A 27,512-nucleotide genomic window follows, 5' to 3' on the forward strand; every position below is an offset into this window, starting at 1 on the left:
AAAGAAGCCCTTCACCACATCAGACTGGGAAAACACAGAAGAAGAATTGCTGAGTTAGAAAAACTCAGGACTTGTCCACACAGGAACTTAGTATGCAGCAACCCAGGGTGTGCACTAAAAGTTCCTCAGTACATTTTGATGTACTGCTGTGTAAAGCACCAGTTGGTCAAAGCACACTATAGAACTGCTAGTGTGAGGTAGCAGGGTTCACATGGCAACTTAGTGCTCTAGCCTGCAACACACTGTAGATTATCGTGCATGGCAAACTGAGGTAACTGGCCATGTAGACAAGCCACAAGAGTTTCCCCGGGAGGGTAGAGCATGTAGGAATGCATTAATTGCCTTGTTTTACTTTCCATCCTGACTCTATCCTTACTGTATTCTGCTCAAGCAAACTTCTTCCACTTGATCATGGCTGAAAAGCAGTCTCTTGCAGATTGAAACCCAGGTTAAGGCGGGGAAGAGATTTCATGGTGCTATGTGTTCATTGCTCTATTAGAAATGGAGCTGGTCAGCCTGCATGAGGAGGATGAAATATCTATATAGCACTACAAAAGCTTGCATGGTGCTTTCTAGAAATAAAGTCACTATTCATGTCCCAAAGATCTTACAATGAACAGAGGAAATGACAACAGACAACGAAGAACAAATGAAGGAACGGGGGAAGTACCAACAAACAAGGTATGGAATGTTTTGAATGAGTGAACACATTTTTACACTGGAGAACAAGGCAAGGCAAAAGAGGAGAAATGGATAGCACTGAAGTGGAGGTCAGAAAATTGAAAGAAATGTGTTTTTTTTAAATGAAAGATTTGAAGGTTGAAGGCCTGATTCTCTGTTCTGCCCTGTCCCCCTTTAGACTTCTCGAGTGGCATTAAGGGAGCAGAAACCAGCATAAGGGGGTTGCCTGGCTTGAGTAGACCTGCTAAAATATCTCTGTGCTGGTACCTCCACAAGCCAAGTGTGTGTTGCGGATGTGGAGTGGGGCATACTGGGGACACGACTGGAGCATGTTGTTCTCAGGCTATTTACAGAGAGCAAACAGACTGTCAGTCAGGCCACTGAAATTGCAGTAAGCGTGTAAGTGAGAGATCAGCGCCTTTGCAATGAAAGGGGGTTATATAGTTGTATTCATTCTGGACAAATCTCTTCCAGTATTATCTCTCTTAGATAAGTTATTACTGTCCTCTGGGTTAGCTACAACGAGTCAGGAAAAAGATCTTGGAGTCATCGTGGATAGTTCTCTGAAGATGTCCATGCAGTGTGCAGAGGCGGTCAAAAAAGCAAACAGGATGTTAGGAATCATTAAAAAGGGGATAGAGAATAAGACTGAGAATATATTATTGCCCTTATATAAATCCATGGTACGCCCACATCTTGAATACTCTGTGTACAGATGTGGTCTCCTCACCTCAAAAAAAATATTCTAGCACTAGAAAAGGTTCAGAAAAGGGCAACTAAAATGATTAGGGATTTGGAGAGGGTCCCATATGAGGAAAAATTAAAGAGGCTAGGTCTCTTCAGCTTGGAAAAGAGGAGACTAAGGGGGGATATGATAGAGGTATATAAAATCATGAGTGATGTTGAGAAAGTGGATAAGGAAAAGTTATTTACTTATTCCCATAATACAAGAACTAGGGGTCACCAAATGAAATTAATAGGTAGCAGGTTTAAAACAAATAAAAGAAAGTTCTTCTTCACGCAGCGCACAGTCAACTTGTGGAACTCCTTACCTGAGGAGGTTGTGAAGGCTAGGACTATAACAGTGTTTAAAAGAGAACTGGATAAATTCATGGTGGTGAAGTCCATAAATGGCTATTAGCCAGGATGGGTAAAGAATGGTGTCCCTAGCCTCTGTTCGTCAGAGGATGGAGATGGATGGCAGGAGAGAGATCACTTGATCATTGCCTGTTAGGTTCACTCCCTCTGGGACACCTGGCATTAGCCACTGTCGGTAGACAGATACTGGGCTAGATGGACCTTTGGTCTGACCCGGTACGGCTGTTCTTATGTTCTTATGGGTTTCCCAATGTACTTTTGTCTTCTTTCTGCCGATCTTTTGGACTGTAACCTACTTAAAGGATTTTTAAATGTTTGTAAACTGTTGAAACTTCACAAATAAAAAGTAATAACAAAAGTGAGGCAAGTTTTGTTTCAAAATAAAGTAGACCCATCTTGAAATTAGTCTAAAAAAATTCAAACAGTTATTCCCATCTTATTTTTTCACTTGTTAAGAGCTGACAACATGTTTGGCACTACACAAGATACATAATATAAAAAATCTCTCCCCTGAAGAATTTACAATCTGTCGTAGGATCAAAATTTAAGACAATACTGTGGGGAGTGGAGAGCCAAAGATAATGGTCTCTGAATAAGAACCTATACACTGTGTTTATGCTAAGCACAAGTATTTGTCCCATAAAAAAATCAGATTTATGTAGGAATGCTGATTGGACCTTATATAGTGTTGCGTAAAAGGCTCTAACAGCAATTAATAAAAGGTAATGTAAAATTGAAGATTTAAAAAAATCCCTAACAAAATGAGGTAGCTCTCAATAATAAGTAAGTGTTTCTGTTATTTAAAAATAGGGAGCTTTATTTAAAAATGAATAACTGATTGTCTATGGGGACAAATGACACTTGGTGGAATTGAAGTACATCACCAGTTGCCAGGCAACTACTGTAAACAGCTTGAGGGTGGGCCTTTGAGATCCAAAGAAACTGAGATTTAGCATGCAAGGAATAGCTGATTGTGCCTGTTCGTACAAGACCAAGACTGTAGGAGCCATTCTGTAAGGTAAATACAAAGTCTTTCCTGCCTTTCTAGGTGATGATTTTTGTTTTTTGCTAGCTTCAGTAGAGTTCATATATGATATCAGTGGAAACGGACAGCATATGAGTCAAACAGCAAGTGCTGACTGATAGGAAAAATAAATCAGGTGGGTTATGGGATCAGGGAATTGTTTATGCACTGAGTGTTTCATCTCAATGTTTCTGGTTCAAATCCCGCTGAGAGTAGTAGTGAACAAAAGTTGTTGTTACCACTGGGTGGATGAAGTCAACTGTATGAAATGAATTTGGAAGCCAGAGATCCTATTGGACAACTGTCTGTTACAAAGCCAACTTTCTAAATGGAAGTATAGGCAGAAAGTCTGACGGAGTGGGGATACTTAGTGGTCCCTTCTGGTTTGGGAGAGGCATCCTGATGAGGTGGGAAAGCTTCCATGACTCCCACCTGTTCTGTGGACAAAGGGAGCCCTTCATTTTCCAAGGCTATCAATCCAGCAACTTTTACAAGCAGGAACAACTCCCTATAAAAGGTCTAAAAAAGTCAAAAGATATGTCTGTGTGACTCTTACAGCATGGAAGAGCAGTGTTGATTGAGGGGTGGGGCAGGAGGAAGGGCAATAAAATATGGTAGGACTGAATGAATAATGTAGATGGAACTAGTCTTTTTTACTCCTAGATGGGCGCTCCTCTCTGTCAGGGCAGGATGATGTGGGAGTAGTATGAATTTCATCTGCCTGTGCTCTGCCTGTGATGTGAAATGGCTGTATCAGAGAGTAAAGAGAACAAGTTAATGGGAAAGAGTGGATCTTTGCGTATTTTCTTTTTCTCTCACTTATTCTTTGTTCCATTCTCCATTCCTTTTCTTCTTTGTCCTTCCTTTATCATTCACAGAAGTGTAGGCTCCATTTCAACAAAGCACTTAAGCACATGCTTAAATCCCTTTTCAGTGGAGTTTAAGCATGTATTTAATTGCTTTGCTGAACCTGGCTAAGGAATTAATTGTACCAGCTCTATCAGCACTGTTGCTGACCTGCTGTCCTGTTCCCATGCCAATTCAGCTTCACACCAACTGGTGCTAGGGAAGTGCATCTTCTAGAAATGCAAACTCAATGCATCTTCAATGTTAAAAGATGATTCAACTGGCAATAGGGGAAGTTGCTATGGTGGAGCTCCCCTATCCTGCATGATGGAATGGGATAAACTGGGGTGGCCTTCTTCTTTGTTACATTAATTATTTTGATGGACTCCAGCAATGCCTTGGAGAACTATGAGATGCTGATGTATTAACATAGCTCTTCAAACTGATCTTTATGTTTTAAAGAGTTTTGTCAGCAGCAGCACTGAGGCATTTCACTGGTGCTGGCAGGATGAAAAGATCAGCCTTTTACAACAGCAATAATCCATTCCCTCTTGATGCTGAACTGAGGGTCACAGTCTCTGAGGACAGCGATGACCCAGCTGGGCGCTTGGTGTTGCGCAGCGGCTCTACTGCGAGCTCTCAGACTACAAAGGCCTCCATGCCCTTGCAAGACTTTTGCCTTTCCAAGCAGCACTATAGGCTCTACCAGAAAAAATACTTCTTGAATATAGCCACAGATCTGAAGTTCTCCAAGGAAGTTGTGAAGCACAGAGGACTGCAAAGCCTGCCCTATAAAGAGTGTGATTTCAAGGATCTCTACAGTACTTCTGACATCATCCAAAAGCCAAAAAGGAAAGAACCCACGGCTAAGAAAGTAAGGCAACAACCTTTCAAGCTTTGCCCTCTGAAGCAACCACCTTGCCATACAAAATTGGATTTTTCCCCATCTAAGGACACCAGGATTAAAGTCCCCATGGAAAAGAGACTGCAGAGCGCCAAACTGGACAGCTCACTCAGAGAGTCATCTCTGCCGCCTATTACTCCTTCTCTTCCTCGTGAGTCTCCTGCCTCACAGACATTCCTGACAGAATCCTATGAAATATTATCATCCTCCATGACCAGAAGACAGGCAAAGAGAGTACCCACAGATAACATCCAAGAATCAAAGAGCGAGGCCCGGGGATGGGAGCAAATGCTATTGGAGAAGCTGAATAGGTCCACAGCTCAGTGGATTGTGAATCAGCAGACTGCCTGGGGTGGTTGGATTCAGAATGTCCATGGCTTCAAGAAACAAAAGTTTGACTGGAACAGAATCAGGGATGAACTCTCTTCTGAAAGCGAGTTGAGATTGTTGGATTCAATTCAAGCAGAAGAAGATGCCATGGAAGTCAGTCCCCAGAGCCATGTGGAGAAGAAACCAGAGACACTGCTTCCAGTTTATTACAGGTGAGAAGGACTCATTCAACAGGTGTAATAGTGCAGTACATGCAATTCCCTCTTTTGGCTTAGAACTGAGTGGCAAACACATTCCCAGTTCTGTAGAAAAATGTCAACATTTTGGAAGATGCTTTGAAAATCCAAAACCAAGAAATTCTTTGAGGAACTGGGAGTGCATTTTGTTTTGTTTCAGAAACACTGAAACAGGAATGTATTCGTGTTTCCAAAACACAATATGTTCTCCAAGGCTCTCAGGGCTTCCCAGCTTCTCAGATGCCTGCCTGGTGGGCTGTCCAGGAGCCAGGAATTCCTGAAAGCCCTGGGATTTCTGTCTGTCTGGCAGCCATCAGCCAGGCTGCTGCAGAGCAGGAATCCTAAAATCCCGGGCTGCCCCACTGTCATCCAGTTAACCTGCCCAGGAACCAGAGAGGCAGGCTAGCTGGGAGGAAACAAGCAGATTTCTGTGAAAGTTTAATCAAAATTGACACATTCCCACAAAATGTTTTGATTTAAATAAATCAGCATTTTTTGACAGAAAAATGTTCCATTGGAAAATTCCCAGCTAGCTCTACTTAGGCTTTTCAAGGTGAGCTAATAACCACATCTTTCATTGTCAGGCTAACATTACCCTTCCCTTTCTCCCATCTCCTTATATTATTATTTATATTTCCATAGCTCCTAGAAGCCCCAGTCATGCACCAGGACCCCGTTGTGCTAGGTACTGCACAAACACAAAACATAAAGACAAGCCCTGTCCCAAAGAGCTTATAATTTAAATATAAAACAAGAGACAACAGATATAGACAGGTGGGGGAGGGAGGAGGGAGACTGTGAGGAATCAATAAGACAATATTGGCCAGCATGATAGGCAGTGATCTCAGCACACCAACAGCCTAACTGTGGGTAAGTTTTTTTGTATGCATCGTGGCAAAGGAAAGTTTTGAGGAGGGTCTTGACAGATGTCAATGAGAGAGTTTTGCAGATATTTATGGGGATCTTCTCCCAGATTTGAGGGGCAGCATGGGAAAAAGCATGAAGGTGTTTGTTTGAAAATTTAATCAGTGGGCAGTGGAGGCTGGCTTCACAGGCCAATCGGAAGCAAGCCTCAACAGCTCAATAGCAAATAAGAGATGATAGAAAGGGTGGGACTGACTGTGAAGGGCTTTGAAAGTGAAGACAAGTAGCTTATGTTTGATTCAGTAGAGAAGGGGGAGCCAGTGTAGGGATGCAAAGAGAGGGGTGACGTGGTCAAAGTGACAGGCTAGGAAAATGATCTTTGCAGCAACATTCTGAATGGATATGAGCAGGGGAAGTTTTTCATTTGTCCAGGCCAGAGAAGAGCATGTTGCAATAACTGAGATGCAAGACTTCTCATTTAATAGTGACTGCCAGCATAGTATTTTTCCTTATGTTGGGAGATGGAAGGGTAAAACATGGCTTCTTATGATGCCATTATAAGTGCTACTCCATAGATCCTCAGTCAAGGAATGGGGTCCCACATGAATCATATAAGCCGGTTATTGCTCTGACACATATAGTTCTAGCAGGTTTGGGTGGCTTACTGAGGACCAGGTCTGTTACAGATGCTCAGCTAGCCTCCCCTGAGAGGTGCTTTCAGCCTGGCTGGCAGTTCCATGCAGAGGTACTCTGCAGAGGGAAATGAGTTCACTGATTCTACTCACTCAGATGATGGTAAAGTGCTGTGATGGCAGATAGCCAGTGGAGTGACGCAGATGATCTTGAAGTTGCTCCAGGGAACAGAAATGTTTAAAGCGATACTTGTAGTCTTTGAGACAGGTTGGCCTTTCATCTGGTGTAGTGATAGTGCACACTCACAAGAAGCCATCCTGACCAGCAGTTTATGGTGGTCATTTTCCACCCCAACATGCACAGATATCCTGATAAGGATTTAATTTAAAATCTGTCTTAAAGAGATCTCTTCGTTCCCCCCAGAGTGGCTAGCATGGCCTTATATCTGTGTATTTGATATGATGCCTATCACCTATCTGAGCATCTCCCAAAATTGTGAAGTGCGCACAGAAGATAAATGTATCCCCATCTCTCCTCCCAAGACATCAGGGATTTTTTTTTCTTTGTGAGACGGCAAGGAAGAGAGTGCTGAATGAAGCAAAGGGGAGTGAGCTGTGGCAAAAATAAAGTGTTTGTGTAATGAAGCAGCATATCAAGATGAGATAGGTAGTGACCAAGGTAATGTAAGCATTCCTGGAATGCCAGGTTGAGAGCTTTTTGAATATTTTTAGAACAGCAGACAATGGATATTAAATGCAATTTTTGATAAATACAGCAAAAGTGCACTCCTGCCCATACTGCCCCCTTTCCCCCTAATTGCTCCCTCTATAAGCCAGTGCTAGGCTAACAGCATGTTTCTTTTCTGTCAGGGTACCTGCTTACTGCCCGAGGGTGCTTTGGACAGATGACCCAGTTGGTACCAACAGTACAGCTCATATAATAGGAAAGAAGTGTCTTAGACCAGCATCTTCTTTGAAGAACCGGGAACGGCTGAACTCCCGTGTTGGGAAATACTCCTACTCCACTAAGAATGCCTTTGAGCAGGAGCTCTACTTTGGTAATGTGAACCAAAACTCCTACCAATTCCTATGCATGTTTTTATGTGGTGGATGGATGATCTGGCCAGGCCCGAGTACACAGGAAGCAACCTGGAACCAGGAGGATTAGTGACTTTGAATCAAGTGTTATGAACTAAAAAATATGGGCAACTGTAGTAAAAGCTGTAGGAGTTTCTTGATTTAACCACATTAACACTTTTAATCCCAAAGGACTAGTGCCTCATAATGAAGTGCACTCTATGTGGGCCACAGTTTGAGCCCATCTGGAAAACTTGTTAGCGTAGAATGCGGCAGCTTGCTTGTTTGCTGCTGCACGCAGAGAGCTCTCTGCACCATGAGGGGTCCTTGACTCTGGAACTCACTCGCTTCATTGGTCCTACAGATGACTTTTTTAGGATACACTGAAAGGTCTGTCTATTTTTCTGGGCTTTTGGGGATGGGAAAAGGTGGAGGACAGAAAGTATTAAGAATCGGGATAATCTTATATTCCTTAATATTCTATCATTTGGCAATTGAGGCAGATTTGAATGGACAAGTTGTTTGTTTGGATGTTTGTTGTTCCTTGTGTGTATTTTAAATAATCGAACAAGTGCCTAGAGCTTGAGGTAGGAAGTTGTTAGAGGGGCACCATCAATATAACCAGACTTCTGTCCAAAATCTCCCTATTATGGTTACAAGTAATACTGAAGATCACTATAATAAAAAGAAGCAGCATATCAATTGAAGAAAATGTTTTCTCTCTTCAATTTGTTCATGGTGTGTATTTGGCAGCATTTTGTGAATAGTCCGATCCAGTGTTTTCTATGGATGTTTAGTCAGTTTCCCCTGCAGCTTGTGTGGGTCTTTCACACAGCAACGGTGGGGAGAAAAGCATTTTAAAGAAACAAGAAAAAATGTGATTGTAAAGCTAAAGAAATTGGTGAGGGCGGGGCACTGGGGCAGTCCCTGAAACTATTTTTAACTTGTTTTTTGGGGGTTGATGGTGAGTCTTCCATTAAATAATTTTGCCATGTTCATGCTGGTATTGCTAACATATGAGCCCTTGCTCTTATCTGTTTAGACCCTGTGAAGTTGTTATCTGCCCCATCATCCACAGGATAAGAGAATTCAGTGGAAAAAGACCTTCAACCATATTTAAAGGAGAGAAAATAGTGGGTAGCTAGCCTACTAGTTGTGTGATGCTGGAGAGTGATCTAGCTTCAGGAGTGTCCCCGGTTAATTGACCTCTGGACTAGCTTTGTTGCAAAGTTGATATGCTGGTCAAAGTTGTAAAATTCATTGCTGAAATGGACCCAACAGCTCCAAAGCCACAGCTACATTGTAACTGATTCCTACAACTCTCCCTAAGCTACATTGTGAGGGCCCTCCCAGCAGCAACAATAGCTGTTCCAGAGCATTCTCAGAAGTACTGGGAGAAAAAATGGATTTATCCCTCTCTTGATATGTGTTTCTGATCTACAAAGCCCGACAGTGTATATAGATAGTGAAGTTCTCCGATTTAGTTATTTGTGCCTGTGTACATTTAGGGACAGTCAAGATTGTCCATCAGGTAGCTGAGAGGAGAAAGGATCACTTCATCCTGGAGAATCACGATGAGTACTACAAACACCTCCAGCAGCACTTTCCGAGACCTCCAGAGCACTGGAATTTCAAGCCACAGAAAGGGGCAGGTAAGAGACCTGAGCCAGCCTGGGGGACACTGAATAGAGAACTGCTTCTTAACAAGTAGACCATGACTCTCAAAGGAGATAGTTTAGGGGAAATCACTCCCGTTTCTTGTCTCTGGCTTCCCATTGAAGTAGACTTGCATGGTTACTTGCAACTGAGTCCTCCTAAGCAGTACCATGTAAAGCAATGTGGTGACTTTTGTGGTATAGCCTTTGAAGTGCCAGATGAGCTAGTGCCAAGGATTCTAGGGTACATTTGAGCAGTATTAGTTGAGAGGAGCTGAATGTGGGATCAAGTGAAAGAGGATGAGTACCAGGGGCGGCTCCGCGGGGGGCGCTCTGCCGGCGCCGCAAGGGCGGCAGGCAGGCTGCCTTTCGCGGCTTGCCTGCGGAGGGTCCACTGGTCCCGCGGCTTCAGTGGACCTCCCGCAGGCAAACCACCGAAGGCAGCCTGCCTGCCGTGCTTGGGGCGGCAAAATCCCTAAAGCCGCCCCTGATGAGTACTCATGCTGTAGGTTAGACTTCTCAACTCCATTTGATTTTTTGAGGTACCTCCACAGGTCAAATATAGATTCCTGAGGTGACAGTCTTTTGCGCAGAGAATTTGGCTTTCTGTAGCCAGAGTCTGTTGAAGTGTAGGGTTCCTTTCAGCAAGAGTTTTTTACTCATCCATTATTTTACAGCAAGACCCCTGTCCCTGTATCAAGTCCTGTAATAATATATTATCGTGTAATTGAAAATTGTATGCATACCCACAAAGGAGCAGTATTAAGGTTACATAGACACTTCCTAACTTTTGAGTGCTTAAGTTTGCAACCTTAATAATGTTCTTTTAATGTAATAATAAAAAGCATGGAGGAGGAACCCACAATAAATTATATTATGTGCAACTGTAATGATCCCCCACAAGAGTCATCAGCAGACTTTGGACCTTAGGACCTTAGGACCTTTAGATTCACAGCTCAGATCTCTACAATTGAAGCTAAAGGAATAACTTCTTAGCTGGAAGCAGCAGTAGACTGTTATCCTCCATGAAATAGCCACTTGAGGAGGATATTTAAGCACCTGAAAGAATGGGTTATATATGCAGGAGTAGCTCCCTGTTACAGCCAGCATACCCAAATACATAGATCTAGCAGATTCTTTCAGAGAGGCAGTGCAACTAAGTGGATGTGACTTGGATCTGGATATTAGAGACCTGGGTTCCGTTCCTTCCCTGCTCTGTGACCTTTTGCAATCTTTCACATTCCCTCCATAAAATGAAAAGGCACTGATACAGACTTCAAGTATCAGAGGGGTAGCCGTGTTAGTCTGGTTCTGTAGAAGCAGCAAAGAATCCTGTGGCACCTTATAGACTAACAGACGTTTTGCAGCATGAGCTTTCGTGGGTGAATACCCACTTCTTCGGATGCAAGCTCATGCTGCGAAACGTCTGTTAGTCTATAAGGTGCCACAGGATTCTTTGCTGCTAATACAGACTTCTCTCTTACAGTAGAGGTATGAGGCCATACTCAATAAAATTTGAAGTTTGAAAAATTAACATCAGTGAGCAGAAGAGGTGGATCTAGAACTTATGGTTTTCTGGACAGTTCAGTGTATCCTCTCCTGTGCCAAAGAATATTTCAAGGGGGACAAGTAGTAAGAAAAGAAGAAGGAGGGTCCAGGTTTTTTTTCTGTCTTATTTGGAGGGAGATAGTGTTTTGAGACCCCTCCAGAATGATGCAGAAGGCTCATTGGAGCCTGGAAGCATGTGTAGTGCAATTGGAATGTTCATAAAATTAAGGACAAGTCTTGAACAAGTTCTACTAAACATATGCAACTGGCAATTTTCAGGGGCTTGTAACTTGGCCAAATATGGACAAGCTTTCATGGGGCAGAGGAAACACCTCTCTAATCACAAGTATCCCTTGCATTGCTTTGACCTGTGCTGTACCTGTTCTATGAGTGTATGGAGGCTTCAGTCTTCCGAGCTATTGAACAAACCCTAAATTCACATTTTTTTCTTAGAAAAATGCCTTATCTACGTTTTTGGAAAACACACTGTTTGAGATATAACTCTTCATTCTACTCAAAGGGGGCAGCTTCCAAGTCTTCATCCATCCTTAAATTCCCCGTGTTAAAGTATCCAGTGTCCTGCCTTTATATCTCTCCATCCACTTAGATTTTTATCTCATCACCCTACAGATTTACTGAAGTAAACACAAGATCTCTTTCTTTCTCCCCCTCCCCCCTATTCTGTAAGGGATTTTTTTTGTTTTTAAAATATTTAATGTCAGTGAGGCTAGTGAGAGAAGGCTAGGTACAAAAAGTGGATCGTACAATTTGTTTCAAAAGCACTGAGGTTTGTGGTCTTTCTTAGCTGATTGTTTTAGGCAAGGGATAAAGTGGACTGGTGCTAATCTGTTTCTAATAATGTTGTCTGAGCAGCTTGGAGGCCTATGAGGGGAGCCTTCCGTTGGATTGCTCTGCCTACCCTTGCTGATGACTTTGCACAAAGGGGCCAGGAGTCATCTCCTGCAAAGGCCAGGAGAGGGAGAAATGAGCACAAGGAACCTAAAGAAGTCCTGTCTCAGCATGTACATATCCTCAGAACTATGCTGGAGCAGTGGAAGAATGCCTGGAAGCTGAGTGAGTAGATGTGCTTATTGAAATTCCAGTCTTTCTAGTGTATAGTGGCTGAAGGTAGCCATTAGTCTGCTTGGTGGGTCACGCAAGAGTAACTGGCAGTGTCTGATCACCTTTCTTAAACTCTTTCCTATTCATAGGTCTTTAACAATAAATAATATCTTTGATTTCAAGAGGTCATGTAGTCCAGTCCCCGCAGTGTAGGATTGTTCTCTCCTGTATATTCTCCAATGCTTTGTCCAGTTCAAAATGAATCCAGAGATAAGGCTTCCACCAATTCCCTTGGGAGACTTTTTCACAGTTGGTAGATCTGTTAAAGATTCCAGTTCTTTGTTTTCAGAACACATTTTCTTCTGTCTCCTTCCTTTCTCTTGCTCAGCTCCCCGGTGGCAGAATGCAACTGTTGAAGGCTTAATGAGGGCCCTTACAGATATACATGAAGTCATTCGGGTCACAGCTCTAATAACCTGTGCCACTGCAGTGTTGGAGCGACCCAGACTAGACAGTGACAGTCAGGAGTCAGGTGAGAGAAGCCTAATTTGACATTATTGACTTACACTATTAATGTGAGGAATCAGATTGTTGTTATGAAATATAGTTTATGAATGAAAACAAGGGGAATGGCCTGACCCTTGAAGTTACTGAATATTATTGGAACCTGTGTTATATGACATCACTGGCAGACAATAAGAATGCTCCATTTGGGCCTAGTCTTTTAAAGCCATTTCATAAATGACATATTTTAAGTACCCTAAATTCAAAGGGCTTGATTACTCTTATTTTCAAATATATGTAAATTCTGAACATGTCCCCTCGGCTCCAGATGTGATATCTTGCATGTATTGAAATATGAGAGGCGCCATGGTCTCGTGGTTAATGCACATGGGTGGGAGTGAGGAGATACGATTGGCCTCCCCAGGTTTGCCACAGACTTCTTGATGTGTCCTTGGGCAAGTTACATGCCCTCTCTTTGCCTGTGTGTCTATCTGTAAAATGGGGATGATCAACTTTGCTACCGTTCCGTGGGTTGTGAAGCTTAATTCATTATTGGTGTGAAATGCTTTCAGATCCTCGGGGGAGAGATGGGGGGGTGTTTGAGAAAGGCAGAGTATTGTTACTGCAGTATATTTGTAAATCGAACATTTAGTCAAACATTCCATATGGCAAATACATAGAAAATATGTTGCTGTTTCTGTATGGGTAATAGAGGGAGAGAAAGAGAAGCTGCTGTCTTATTCAGAGCTCATTATTTCCTGAGTTGTAGGACTACATGGCATTGGAAAGGCCCCAGTTATTCAGGATGTACCTGTGGAACTACAGCCTTTGCTTAGAAAGACTCTGAGGGATGAGAATGCCCATGTGAGAATGGCGGCTGCCGTGTGCCACTACACCATAGGGATGTGTAACGATGAGGCACAAATGATCATGAAGGAAGCTCTGGTACATGGTAAGTGGTTTTACTGCTGCTTCCCTCTATTGTTTACTTTTCTCCTGCACCTTCATCAACTTAAAAATCTCTGCTTTGCAGCTACACACTTCAGTCTGAGAAGGCTAGATGCAGCTCCCTATGGAACCAGCCAGAGCCATTCAGTTTATTAGCAGAGTGAGTTACCAGAAAGTGAGGAAAGGGGGCCTGTCCCAGTTTGGAGTGCACTGCCTCTGAACATTACATGCCCTGCCAGCCCCAGGAGCCTGGTACTGGAATTGATAACCTTTGTAAGATGGTGTAATGTGCTAAACCACCAGTGCTTCCATGCACCCATTTCATGTCATTCTGATTCAAGACAGAAGGGAGGTGATCTGGTTGATCCTTGAAAGACATTCAGTTCCTCCTGGGCTGGGGCTTTGCAGCTGTTCCGCTGCGCACAGCAATACTACATTACATTTTAGGCAGGAAGTGAAGAATACTATGTCCAGCTGATACCCTGCAGAGATACTTTGGAAAGAAGTTTGTGGCCCCAACAAGTAACTGCAGATATTTCGGGTGACTTTCCTCTGAAGAGAAACAGGTGTCTGGTATTTGTTAGTTTTGCTCTAGGAAAAGAGGAAACTCCTTTTAAATTAGTTATCTCAGGAGTCTGGGTGCATCACACACATCACATTTCAAAGGTGACGTGGTTAATGCTCTATTATTTCTAAGAGGCTTAGTTGAAGCAGTGGCACTCGCTTGGTGCCATTTTCTGGACTAATGTTTTATTAATAATTCTGTTGACCCAAGCAGGAGTCACAGTTTGGAGCCTTGAGGGTGTTCCAGTTGGGAGTAGAAATTGATGATGGATTCTGGTGGTGTTATCTTGTTATTTACTAGTAATGTACAAAGTCCTGCTTCTCCAAACACATGAGGAACCACAGGCACCGGCTTCCTCCGGGCCTCAAGGGTGCTCAACCCCCAACTTTGCCTCAGGCCCTGCCCCCAGCCCATCCCACCTCTTCCTGGCCCCACCCTGCCCCAGGTCCCTTTTCCCACCCAGTTCTGCCCCCTCCCCCAAGCATGCCCCATCCCCGCTCCTCCCAGGGTCATACATTGTGCTTGTCCATGAGGTCTCTTTGTCTCTCCCAGTTTGTCTTGCTTCAGTTCATCTTGAGTCTCTATGTGGTGTGCATGTGTGCACACACACAATTTCACCAATCAAAGCCTAGTCCTGGCATTTTAAGACCCTTAGGTTACATGATTGAGCTTCTCCTTAGTGTTTCCATTTGCCTGTGTTTTGGATGCTACTGCTATTGTTTCAGTTACCAGGTTACAATGGCTTCTTTACATTTATTCTGAATGGAAGGCGGCAGCAATGCCTGACCCATAACAAGGTTTAGCCCAATCCATAGCAGCTCTTTGCATTTACCTAGTATCTTTAATCATAAGATCTCCCAGTGCTTTACAAACATTAATGAACTACAGTCTACAATACCCCTCTGAGGTTGGTAAGTATCAGTCCCATTTTATTTAAGAGTAAACAGAGGCACATAACTTAATCATCGAGTACAAGGGCCCAGAACAAGTTACTGGCAGAGTCAGCAATAGAAATGGGAAATCCTGGCTACCAATTTCCTAGTGCAGTCATTAAACACTCCTTCCTGGTGCTGAGCAGAGCAGTTAGGCATCTCCCCCGCTAAACATTAATGTTGCTTACCCCCTGACATTGATGGAAAACTTATTGTATGGGCCTAACATGTAGACCTACTACTGGATTTATCATATGCAACAGAATTTAGCAACAAGGATTCATTCAAGGTTGGTCCTAGTTAACTTTAGGTATCATGACATCACTGCTAGAAGGCTAGACTCACACTGTGTGGCATAACTCCCTCCTTCCCTCCCTTCTACTGTGAGTTTTCACATCAGAAACAGGGTCACAAAGGATCCCATACAATTCCCCCACACCACAACTTCTTGTAACCCCAATAACACTTCCTGCCACCTAATAAAAGGCCTCATTTTACTGTACCCCATGGGCATATCTCCCTTGGGAGGACATCAGAGTTGCTTAGTCAGCCTCATGGGGTCACTGTTGAGTGGCATAAGATATTTCCACCCTCATCACGACTTGCTTACCAACTATGCAGGACCTGGGCGGTGAGAGCCTGGGGCTTTGCCCAAACTTGGGGTATTGTACAACGCAGTATGGGACATTAGTGCTGAAGGGAGCGGGGGGTTTGAACTCTCAGTGCTTTGAGATGTACTAAAGAAAGTGCTATGGGAAGAGCATTGACGTCAAATATCCTGCACAGTACAGTAACTTCCTTTCTCTTTCCCCTTGTTGGTAGGTAATTCTGCAGACAGCTGGGCAGCAGCACAGTGCCTGGCATTGGAGGGCATTGCCACTTTCTCTGTAGTAAAAAAGATCCTTTCCCAGATGTTTGATAAGAACGACGGCACCACAGAGGAGCAAGCGTGTCTTCTATTAACTCAGCTTAGCGAACGCTCGGTAGGTACCATTGCTGGGGAGGAGAGAAGGACCACAGAAAGAGAGGAAGGATCTGTGTGGCTGGGATCAGCCTTGCCTTCTGGCTCTGTCTCTCTGGGTGAAATTCACCCCATGCAGAGGTCTAGCACAACTTAACTCCTTATCCTGAACCTCTGCACAGGGGTGACTTTCACACTCTACAAGAAATGATTGGGCAGAGTCTGTTTTGTTATGGTTTATTTCTTACTTTATTCAAAGCTCTATCTCAGGTCTTCTCAGGGTATGTCTACGCTGCATGCTCCTTTCAGTGGTGTGTAGAATACATACAATGCATGCCCTCCCCAAGCGTGGGTATAAATAGCAGTGTAGATGGTGAGGCACTGTTTAGGCGAGTAAAGACGTGCCTGAACCCTGTAACTAAGTTCCTAGGTATGTACCCTACAGGGCTCTCTACTTGCCCAAGCAGTGCCTCCACTGGCGACATTGCTATTTTTAGCAGTGTAGTGTCCTGCTGCCTCCCCACTTCTGGAGTCTTTCTCCACCCAGGGAGCTGTCAGAGTGACAGCTTTCCCTGCCACAGTGAAAGACTTTGGCAGCAGGGAAAGGCTCTGGCCAAGGGGAGGCAGTGGGGAGAGGCTCTGGCAGCTCCTCGGTGCTGAGCCTTTCCTTGCTACCTGCCCACTGCTGGAGCCTTTCACTGACACGTGTAGCTACATACCGCAGTTTGGATGCAGCCTGCTTTTCACTGCGGCGTGCAGTTACACATACCTTTACACACCGCTGCAAGAGGTGTGCAGTGTAGAACATAGCCTCAGTCATTTGAGAGCAGGTGCAACTTGTCTCTTGGTTCTGCATTTAATGTAATTTATTATTGGATAGGAAAATATAGTAAAAAAATAAAATAAAAGTAAATTAAATTGAAAAACCAATTTTGCTATTTATCCATCTGTCACTCCCCACAGCAAGAGTTTCTACTGCTTTCATTTCCCAGGCCCTAAAAGATACAAAGGTTCATCATTTCCTTCCCCCAACTGTCTGTGAGCCATGGCCACGATGCTTCCTTTACAATAAAAGAGATTCTAGCAGAGTTCTAACCGTCTTTCATCACCCTCACTTTGGTCTTTCTGAAGAAGCCAAAATCCTTTTCTCATTTGTCATGATGGTTTTATTGGGGTTTTTTATAAGGTGATTTTTCTATACAGTGTATCATAAAACCCTTCCCTCTCTAGCCAACCAAGAGTCAGTCAGTAGTCTTAGGCCTGGTCTACACTACGGGGTTAGGTTGAATTTAGTCACGTTAGGTCGATTTAAAAATGAATGCGTCCACACAACCAACCCCATTCCGTCGACCTAAAGGGCTCTTAAAATTGACTTCTGTACTCCTCCCCGGCGAGGGGAGTAACGCTAAAATTGACTTTGCTGGGTCGAATTTGGGATAGTGCGGATGCAAATCGATGGTATTGGCCTCTGGGAGCTATCCCAGAGTGCTCCATTGTGACTGCTCTGGACAGCACTTTGAACTCTGATGCACTAGCCAGGTACACAGGAAAAGCCCCGGGAACTTTTGAATTTCATTTCCTGTTTGTTCAGCATGGCGAACTCAGCAGCACAGGTGACCATGCAGTCCCCCCAGAATCGTAGAGCGTGGAATGTTTCTACACTCCCACGATCATCTCCGTCCCTGAGGTTATCGCTGATTAGAAGTAAAAAAAATGCACTCGCGATTACATGTTTTCCAAGCTCATGCAGCCCTCCCGCACTGATAGAGCACAGCTTAGTTACTTTATTTCAAAGGGGGGGAGGGTGGTTGGCTTACAGGGAATTAAAATCAACAAAGAGGGCGGGTTTGCATCAAGGAGAAACACACACAACTGTCACACCGAAGCCTGGCCAGTCATGAAACTGGTTTTCAAAGCCTCTCTGATGTGCAGCATGCCTTGCTGTGCTCTTCTAATCACCCTGGTGTCTGGTGCGAAACGATTGTCTGCCATTGCTTTCACAGAGGGAGGAGTGACTGACGACATGTACCCAAAACCACCCGCGACAATGTTTTTGCCTCATCGGGCATTGAGAGCTTAACCCAGAATTCCAATGGGTGGCAGAGACTGTGGGAACTGTGGGATAGCTACCCACAGTGCACTGCTCTGTAAGTCGATGCTAGCTACAGGAGTAAGGATGCACTCCGCCGACTTAATGTGCTTAGTGTGGACATACGCAATCGACTGTATAAAATCGATTTCTAAAAATCGACTTCTATAAAATTGACCTAATTTCATAGTGTAGACATACCCTTAGGCAAAATAGCATAGAGCAACATTTCTATAAAATACTGTGGACAGCCCTTGATCTTTCTGGGTGAGCCTGAGCCCTCTCCACGAGCTCCTCCTTTGTGATTTAGATGCTATGCCAGTTCATACTGTGCTTGTTTTACCCTGCACTGTTTGTAAACAACTTACCCCTCTTCCAGAGCTTGGTTTACTCCCTACTGGCAGCCAAACTGAACAGCTGTCAGTGGAAAGATCGGATTTTGGCTTGCAGAGCACTCTCTCGTATCCGTGGGTATGTAAGCCAGGTAAGTCTTGCCTCAAGCTTTCTAGACATAAGTGACTTTCAAAGTCTGTTAGCATATTGCAGCTGTTCAAAGTAGTTCCTCTCTTTCCCACCAATAAAATGTGCCTCCTACTAGCAACCTGGCTAAGCCTTTCCCAAGTTGTCCCTTCAAAAGCTGGAGAGGCTGCCTCCTATATCTGTGTAACACTGTCAATTTCTGTAGCAAATGCCTGTCTCCAAAGAGGCCCCAGACACTGGTGTTGCACATCTTGTGCTGTGGAGATCAAGAACTCAGCCCTGGTCTACACTATGAGTTTAGGTCGAATTTAGCAGCGTTAGGTTGATTTAACCCTGCACCCGTCCACACGACCAAGCCTCTTTTGTCGACTTAAAGGGCTCTTAAAATTGATTTCTGTACTTGTCCCCAGCAAGAGGGTTAGCACTAAAATCGATCTCGCTGGGTTGAATTTGGGGTAGTGTGGACACAATTTGATGGTATTGGCTTCCGGGAGCTATCCCAGAGTGCTCCATTATGACCACTCTGGACAGCACTCTCAACTCAGATGCACTGGCAAGGTAGACAGGAAAAGCCCCGGGAACTTTTGAATTTCATTTCCTGTTTGGCCAGCATGGCGAGCTGATTAACACAGGTGACCATGCAGAGCTCATCAGCACAGGTGACCATGGAGTCCCAGAACTGCAAAAGAGCTCCAACATGGACCGAACGGGAGGTACTGGATCTGATCACTGTATGAAGAGAAGAATCTGTGGAGGCAGAACTCCATTCCAAAAGATGAAATGCCAATATATTTGCCAAAATCTCCAAGGGCATGATGGACAGACGCTACAGGGACACACAGCAGTGCCGCGTGAAAGTTAAGGAGCTGAGGCAAGCCTACCAAAAAACAAAGGATGCAAACGGTCGCTCCGGGTCAGAGCCCCATACATGCCAGTTCTATGATGAGCTGCATGCAATTCTACCGGGGGCCCCTACCACTACCCCACCACTGGAGTCTCATGCAATAGGGATGAGGATATTGTGGAAGAGGAGGAGGAGGAGGAGGAGGTTGAGGATAGCGCACAGCAGGAAAGCGGAGAATCCCTTCTCCCCAGCAGCCAGGAACTGTTTATCACCCTGGAGCCAATATTCTCCCAACTCTCCCAAGACGGGCTCCTGGACGGTGAAGCCGGAGAAGGCACCTCTGGTGAGTGTACCTTTGTAAATATAATACAGGGTTTAAAAACAAGCGTGTTTAATGATTAATTTACCATGCCAAGCCAGTAGCAACTAGTCTGGAATCACTGCAGAACAAAACATTGCAGCGAATGGTGCATTCAAGCAACATCCCCGCTGTTAGCCATGCGGTGGGCGGGGAGGGTGAAGCGATCATCTCAGAGAATTGGGTTGGGGGGGGTGGGGTTGGATTGTGCTGCACATTCACCCTAAAACCGCAGTCCCTCCTTTTAAATGGCCAACCCAAAGGTCTTTGCTTGGTATGGGAAAGGAGGGCGCTGCTGTTTGAAACCGTTCCCACATGTTATGAAAGTTGAAGAAGCCGAAACCCTTTGCCTTACCATGGCTGCCTGCAAGCTGAATTCTGTTGCCCAGCTGAGCATATGTGATGTCTCACACCAAACCGGCAGGCACTCAATATAAGAGGCAAAATGTGACCTTGTACCAAAAGCACATGTGCTATGTAAAGTGAATCGCTTGATTCAGTGTGAAATAGTCTTCCCTTTGTTTTCTAAAATGTATCTTTTTGAATATTACTCTCCCTTTTTTTCCTCCCGCAGCTGCAAATGTTTCTGCGCTTCCCCTGTCATCTCCGTCCCAGAGGCTAGAGCAGATTAGAAGGCGAAAAAAATGCACTCTCGACGACGTGTTCTGAGAGCTCATGCAGGCCTCCCACATTGAAAGAGCTCTGCAGAATGCATGGAGGCAAACAATGGCAGAGTCCAGGAAAGCGTTAAATGAACATGATGAGAAGAGGGAGGAGAACACTGGGAGGCAGGATGCAATGCTGAGGCTAATGGGGGAGCAAACTGACATGCTCAGGCGTCTGGTGGAGCTGCAGGAAAGGCAGCAGGAGCACAGACCACCGCTGCAGCCCCTCTATAACCGCCTGCCCTCCTCCCCAAGTTCCACATCCTCCTCACCCAGACACCCAAGAATGCAGGGGGAGGCTACGGGCACCCAGCCACTCCATCACAGAGGATTGCCCAAGCAACAGAAGGCTGGCCTTCAATAAGTTTTGAACTGTAGTGTGGCCTTGGCGCTCCCTTCTCCCCTCATCCCCCACCCCACCCGGTACTTCCCTCCTCACCCACCCCTCCCAGGCTACCTTGCGAGTTTTCCCCCTATTTGTGTGATGAATTAATAAAGAATGCATGATTTGGAAACAGTAATGACTTCATTGCCTCTGAAACTGGTGATCGAAGGAGGGAGGTCAGTTGGCTTACAGGGAAGTAGAGTCAATCAAGGAGGCGGGTTTTCATCAAGGAGAAACAAAGAGAACTGTCACATCGTAGCCTGGCCAGTCATGAAACTGGTTTTCAAAGCTTCTCTGATGTGCAGGGCGCCCAGCTGTGCCTTCTAATCGCCCTGGTGTCTGCCTGCGCATAATCGGCCGCCAGACGATTTGCCTCAACCTTCCACCCCACCATAAACGTCTCCCCCTTGCTCTCACAGATATGGTGGAGCACACAGCAAGCAGTAATAATGATGGGAATATTGGTTTAGCTGAGGTCTAACCAAGTCAGTAAACTGCGCCAGCGCGCTTTTAAAGGTCCAAATGCACATTCTACCACCGTTCTGCACTTGCTCAGCCTATAGTTGAACTGCTCCTTACTACTGTCCAGGGTACCTGTGTATGGTTTCATAAGCCATGGCATTACGGGGTAGGCTGGGTCCCCAAGGATAACTATAGGCATTTCAACATCCCCAATGGTAATTTTCTGGTCTGGGAAGTAAGTTCCTTCCTGCATCTGTTCAAACAGACCAGAGTTCCTGAAGATGCGAGCATCATGCACCTTTCCTGGCCATCCCACCTTGATGTTAGTGAAACGTCCCTTGTGATCCACCAGTGCTTGCAGCACCATTGAAAAGTACCCCTTGAGGTTTATGTACTGACTGCCAAGATGATCCAGTCCCAAGATAGGGATATGCATTCCGTCTGTCGCCCCACCACCCATTGCAGCAAAGTCATCCACTATGACCTGCACATTTCCCAGAGTCACTGCCCTTGACAGCAGCAGCTCAGTGATTGTGTTGGCTACTTGGATCACAAAAGCTTCCACAGTAGATTTACCAACTCCAAATTGATTCCCAGCTGACCGGTAGCTGTCTGGCATTGCAAGCTTCCAGAGAGCTATCACCACTCGCTTCTCAACTGTGGGGGCTGCTCTCATCTTGGTATTCTTGCACTTCAGGACAGGGGAAAGCAAGTCACAAAGTTCCATGAAAGTGCCCTTATGCACGCAAAAGTTTTGCAGCCACTGGGAATCATCCCAGACCTGCAACACTATGTGGTTCCACCTGTCTGTGCTCGTTTCCCAGGCCCAGAATTGGCGTTCCATGGCATGAACCTGCCCCATTATCACCATGATGTCCAAACTGACAGGGCCCGTGTTTTGAGAGAAGTCTGTGTCCATGTCCTCACTATCATGATTGTGCGCTCGTTGCCTCGTCACCTGCTGATGCAGGTTCTGCACATACTACAGGATAATGCACAAGGTGTTTACAATGCTCACAGTAGCAACGGTGAGCTGAGTGGGCTCCATGCTTGCCATGGTATGGCGTCTGCAGGAGAGCAGAGTTTCAGCGGAAGCGGTGGAGGATGACAGTTAGCACCATGCACATTTCCCGAGGAAGAACATGTGTATCTGGGAGCCCATAACAGACAACATGGAGAAATTTGCTATTGAGGCAAGAGCAGGAGAGCAGAGTTGCAGCGGAAGCGGTGGAGGACAACTGTTAGCACTGCACACATTTCTCAAGGAAGAACACACATACCTGGGAGCACATGACAGACAACATGGAGAAATTCGCTATTGAGACAATAGCAGCAGAGTGTATGATGGTGTATGATGACGGTTAGCAGTCCTACTGCACCGTCTGCTGCCAAAAGCACCCAGGACACAACAGCGGTGGTGTCGGTGAACTGAGCTGAGCGGGCTGCACACTTGCTGTAGTATGGTGTCTGAGGAGAAAAAAGGCGCAAAACGATTGTCTGCCATTGCTTTCACAGAGGGAGGGGCGACTGATGACATATACCCAAAACCACCCGCAACAATGTTTTTGCCCCATCAGACATTGGAAGCTTAACCCAGAATTCCAATGGGCGGCAGAGACTGCGGGAACTGTGGGATAGCTACCCACAGTGCACCACTCCGTAAGTCAGTGCTAGCCACGGTAGTGAGAATGCACTCCGCCGACTTAATGTGCTTAGGGTGGACATATGCAATCGACTATATAAAATCAATTTCTAAAAATCAACGTCTATAATAGCGACCTAATTTCATAGTGTAGACATACCCTCAGAGCAGCAAGGTAAGGGCTCAGCTCTGCCTTTAGAACTAAGCCTAGAGAACTAACTTGTTATGTATTTCAACCAATCAGATCAGCTTCTGTCTCTGAGGATCTATAACTTAAATTATATGCAAAAACTAGTATTAGGGTCAAGAAATCAAGGATTTGCAAGACAAAAAATTCTAAATTCTCAGAGTTAACATTAGTGCTTAAATCCGCCTTCTCATGCACGTGGACAGTCTCCAGATTTGGGCCATTCCTATTTCTGGGGCTTCTCACACACAGGTGGCTGCTGTGAGATGTGGGGTTGGGGAAAGGGATCCCCTTCCCCAGTCTGCAGAACAACTCTACAGACATTCTGTGCAGTAGATTCTGACCCTCTCATGCAGATCTGCCAAGGTGGAATGGAAGGACCCATGTAGCAGTGGGTCTTCCAACTCTACCCCTTCACTGGGCTTCCCATGCCCCATCCCCTCCTACACATGGCTACACAGTGTGCTGGAATGCAGGGGGCTGCCCGCAGAGTAGTTGCGCCTCCAACCTCTTTCTCCCCCCTTCCTTCCCACGCATCCAGTCCTCTCTTGCACAGCAGTGCTACACTACAGCCTGGGAGCCCTCCACACTCATGGAGGAAAGGCTGGATTTGCCTCTAATCAGGAGGGTCCAGTGGATGACCTATCCTGATTAAGCCCCTTCCTGATTATCCAAATACACATTGATACCTTCTTTTAGAACTCCTGCCAACACCACACACACAAAGGACAGTGTCTATGAAGCTCCAGTTAGTCCTCACTAACCTGGAAGAGGGGATCTCCATATTGGCCTAGAAAGCCTGAGAAAGGCATGTTAATGGAAATAGCTGAACCCAACTAACTTAATATTTTTTCCTTATCAATATTTTCCCCAGGCCCATCTTCCTCATTGTGTTTCACTAAAAACACATTGTTGGGTACAGTTGATTCCATAGAAGATTTAGAATGGGTGATATACAAATATGAACATCAAATAAGATTAGATTAAAATAATTCCTTTGTCCAAATATATTTGGAAGAAAAAGGAAAGTTTAATTCTTCCTGGTGGTTTGAAGGGGCTGGTTCTGGAAGGGGCTGAGCACCCTCCACTCCTACTGAAGTCAGTCAAGCAGAGGTGCTCAGCTGCTCTCAAGAGGTGCCCAATATCTTGCATGATTGGGTCCTAATGGAACTGGCTTGCTGTGACCAGAGTGTATTTCTGATATAGAAGAAATGGATCCTTTCTTTTGACCTTCCACAACCAAGGAGTTGTCCTGTAATGACACCTTCTGGGCAAGTTAAAGATACACATTTCTCAGAGGGGTAGCCATGTTAGTCTGGATCTGTAAAAGCGGCAAAGAATCCTGTGGCACCTTATAGACTAACAGACGTTTTGGAGCATGAGCTTTCGTGGGTGAATACCCACTTCGTCGGATGCATCCGACAAAGTGGGTATTCACCCATGAAAGCTCATGCTCCAAAACGTCTGTTAGTCTATAAGGTACCACAGGACTCTTTGCTGCTTATACACATTTCTGACTCTTCTGTACTGACTACTCACAGATTTGTATGGCCTTGATCCTGCTCCCTTTTAAAGTCAGTGGCAAGACTTCCACTGACTTCAGTAGGAGCAGGACTGGGCCTTCTTACTGCCCATGCTCCTAGTACTTTCTTCTCAGCTGCAGGTTACACAGTTCAGTCAGGACACTGCTCTTCATGACAGCTGCTGCTAAAGGAAGCAGCTCTCTATTTATGTTCCTCTAAATGGAAGGTTTTACATAGCAGAGTAGAAAATATCAACTAATTGTGTTTTAATCTAAGCAAAATGGTGGTGATGTGATCTCTTGTTAAAGGATCACCTCACTAGTGTATTCAGGCAACAAGCCAGCATGTCTGATGCCAAACCAACAATACCCAATATGCCACTGTTATCAAATATGGAGGGAAAACACCTACTTTGGTGCCAAGATATGGATGCTGTTTTCCACTTAGAAACTGTTGTTGGCATTTTAAAACAAAAACAAAAAAACCTTCAACAGAAGCACTGAAGTAAAAAAAACAAAACAAAACAGCAATTGTTTTCCTTGTTTGTTATGAAATAGGCATCATTTCTTGTTATGACTTTCCTCAACACAACTTCACAAAATGTGTTGATGTTTTTCCTCCAGCTTGGGGACTAATGGCATAAGAAAGACTTTGCAGTTCTGCACTGAATGATTGCATTAGCACAAAGAAATAGAGATCTGTGTCTGTACAGCACCTAGCACAATGGGGCCCTAGTCCATGACTAAGGCTTCTAGGCACTAGGGTAATACAAATAAATAATTATTCCATTCTGAGCTGCTATAGCTATGTGTACATCTAACCCTTTTTATTTTTTATGCAATCCATTGACTAGAAGAACTCAGATTTAACTTTATAAATGCATGTTCATTATAACAAGAATGGTGATTAATTCTTCAGTGTTTGGTACATGGTGAATTGTATTGCTAAAGCAAGTTATAATGGCTTTTTCAATAATAGTCTATTTACTTATAGATTTAAACAATGTTCTGCTGGAAAATTTCTGACCAGCTATAGCGAATGTTATAAGTGTGCACAGTCTGTTTTCAGGAGCTTAGTTAACGTGCGGTTATGTCTTTTACTCAATGACTAGGGACTTATGTGATAGGCACAGGTTTCAAAATTGGTAAACAAATAAAATGTGGCCACAGCCCCATTTCTGCCTGTATAATTGAGAACAAGGCAATCAACTGCAGAGGATTGTTTTGGTTTTTTTTGAGGGGCGGGGTGGTAGAACTTAACCAGAAGTTTCTAGTCATCAATCAAGTGCTAGAAAATATACGAATGGCCACACTGCATCAGAACAATGGTCCATGTAGCCCAGTATCTTGTCTTCTGACAGTGGCCAATGCCAGATGATTCAGAGGGGAGGAACAGAACAGATAATTATCAAATAATCCATCCCCTGTCACCCTTCCCAGCTTCTGGAAAACAGAGGCTAGGGACCCTTCAGAGCATGGTTTTGTATCCCTGTCCATCCTGGCTAATTGCCATTGATGGACTCTATCCTCCATAAACTTATCTTATTCTTTTTTTAACCCTGTTAGTCTTGGCCTTCACAACATCCTCTGGCAAAGAGTTCCACAGGCTGACTGTGCATTGTGTAAAGAAATATTTCCTTTGTGTTTGTTTTAAACCTGCTGCCTATTCATTTCATTTAGTGACCCCTAGTTCTTGTGTTCTGAGAAGGAGAAAATAACACTTCCTTATTTACTTTCTCCACACCAGTCATGGTTTTATAGACCTCTGTCATATCCCTCCTTAGTCGTCTCTTTTCCAAGCTGAAAAGTCTCAGTCTTATTAATCTCTTCTCATATGGAAGCTGTTCTATACCCTTAATAATTTTTGTTACCCTTTTCTGTACCTTTTCCAATTCCAATATCTTTTTTGAGATGGGGCGACCAGATCTGCACACAGTATTCAAGATGTGGGCGTACCGTGGATTTATATAAAGGCAATATATTTTCTATCTTATTATCTATTCCTTTCCTAATATTTCCCAACATATTGGGCTTTTATTTTGGACACAATCATTTTAATGCAAACTTGAGACCTGATCCTGCAAGGTGATGATTGCCCACTGATGTCAGTAGGAACTGGACATTCACCACCCTGCAAGACTGAGTTCCAAGTGTGGCCCTTGGGTTCTTGGCTTGAGTGAGCCTGGATGGACTCAGACTTCACCACATACTGTTGGAAGGTAGTGCATTAAGGGTGGGATTTGTAAAGCACTCAGTGTTGGCCTAATTTTGCTTCCACTGAAGTCAATGGTAAAATTTCTACTGACTTCACAGGGAACAAAGTTAGTCCAATATGAGTTCTGTCATTCACTTCAATGGCAGCAGAATTAGGTCTGTGCCAAGCCCTTTTGAAAATCCCATCCTAAAGTAGTGTCTTTGGAATTAAAGCCAATGGTTGATTAATGCTGAAGTGAGTCAACCTCAGCCCTTGTAATGATCTTGTGTATAGGACCTGAAGAACAAGCTTGCACAGCTGATGTGGAATGACTGGAACTTGGAGGTGCGCCAGGCAGCTGCCCTGGCACTGGGGCAGATGAAGCTTGGGAAAGAAGTCCATGACCAGCTCAGGTGAGAGTTAACCATATTGGCAGATTTGCTATGGGGAAGTGGAGATCTGAACTATTATCACCCACATTTCTTGGTCACTTTTGCCATCAGTGTAGCACTACCTAGCAACAATTGCATTAGTATTTCCTTTGCTAAATGGTGGAACCTAGTTAGACACTAGATTGTCAATGGACTACCCACAGGGCTGATACAGCACTATATAATTTGGAATTATGGCATATTCTGTAATCGTAATCTATGACTGTAACCAGGCTTTCAAATACATACTCTATTTAGGGGCTTCTTTATTTACAATTACAGCCATAATAATTGCAAGCGCATCCCTTTGCATGTGTACGTCTGTTCTTGACTTGACCTAGAAACTCTCATGGGAAAGCAGTTACTGTATATATTTGTGCGTAAGA

At 44.5% G+C, this 27,512-nt stretch overlaps 1 protein-coding gene across 4 annotated transcripts in view; it reads left to right on the forward strand.

Moving 5' to 3' along the window:
* The first annotated feature begins 270 nt into the window (after positions 1-270).
* The window catches only part of HEATR4 (HEAT repeat containing 4), a 47,955-nt gene continuing 20,713 nt past the window's right edge, over positions 271-27,512 (forward strand). For 3 of the 4 annotated variants that reach the window (XR_005597943.1, XR_005597944.1, XM_039536633.1), the window contains exons 1-10: positions 271-681; positions 4,112-5,095; positions 7,486-7,673; positions 9,201-9,344; positions 11,769-11,969; positions 12,346-12,489; positions 13,231-13,413; positions 15,729-15,889; positions 18,336-18,440; positions 26,990-27,108. Coding sequence is in view for 2 of the 4 variants with exons in the window: in XM_039536633.1 (XP_039392567.1) it covers positions 626-681; positions 4,112-5,095; positions 7,486-7,673; positions 9,201-9,344; positions 11,769-11,969; positions 12,346-12,489; positions 13,231-13,413; positions 15,729-15,889; positions 18,336-18,440; positions 26,990-27,108 (2,285 nt within the window). In the remaining 2 variants the exon portion in view is untranslated. Of the gene's footprint in view, positions 682-2,674; positions 2,798-4,111; positions 5,096-7,485; positions 7,674-9,200; positions 9,345-11,768; positions 11,970-12,345; positions 12,490-13,230; positions 13,414-15,728; positions 15,890-18,335; positions 18,441-26,989; positions 27,109-27,512 lie in introns of those variants that run through there. The other variant, XM_039536634.1, reaches the window with a different exon arrangement.

This window comes from Mauremys reevesii, linkage group 4, assembly GCF_016161935.1.
Source record: "Mauremys reevesii isolate NIE-2019 linkage group 4, ASM1616193v1, whole genome shotgun sequence".
Taxonomy (NCBI): domain Eukaryota; kingdom Metazoa; phylum Chordata; order Testudines; family Geoemydidae; genus Mauremys; species Mauremys reevesii.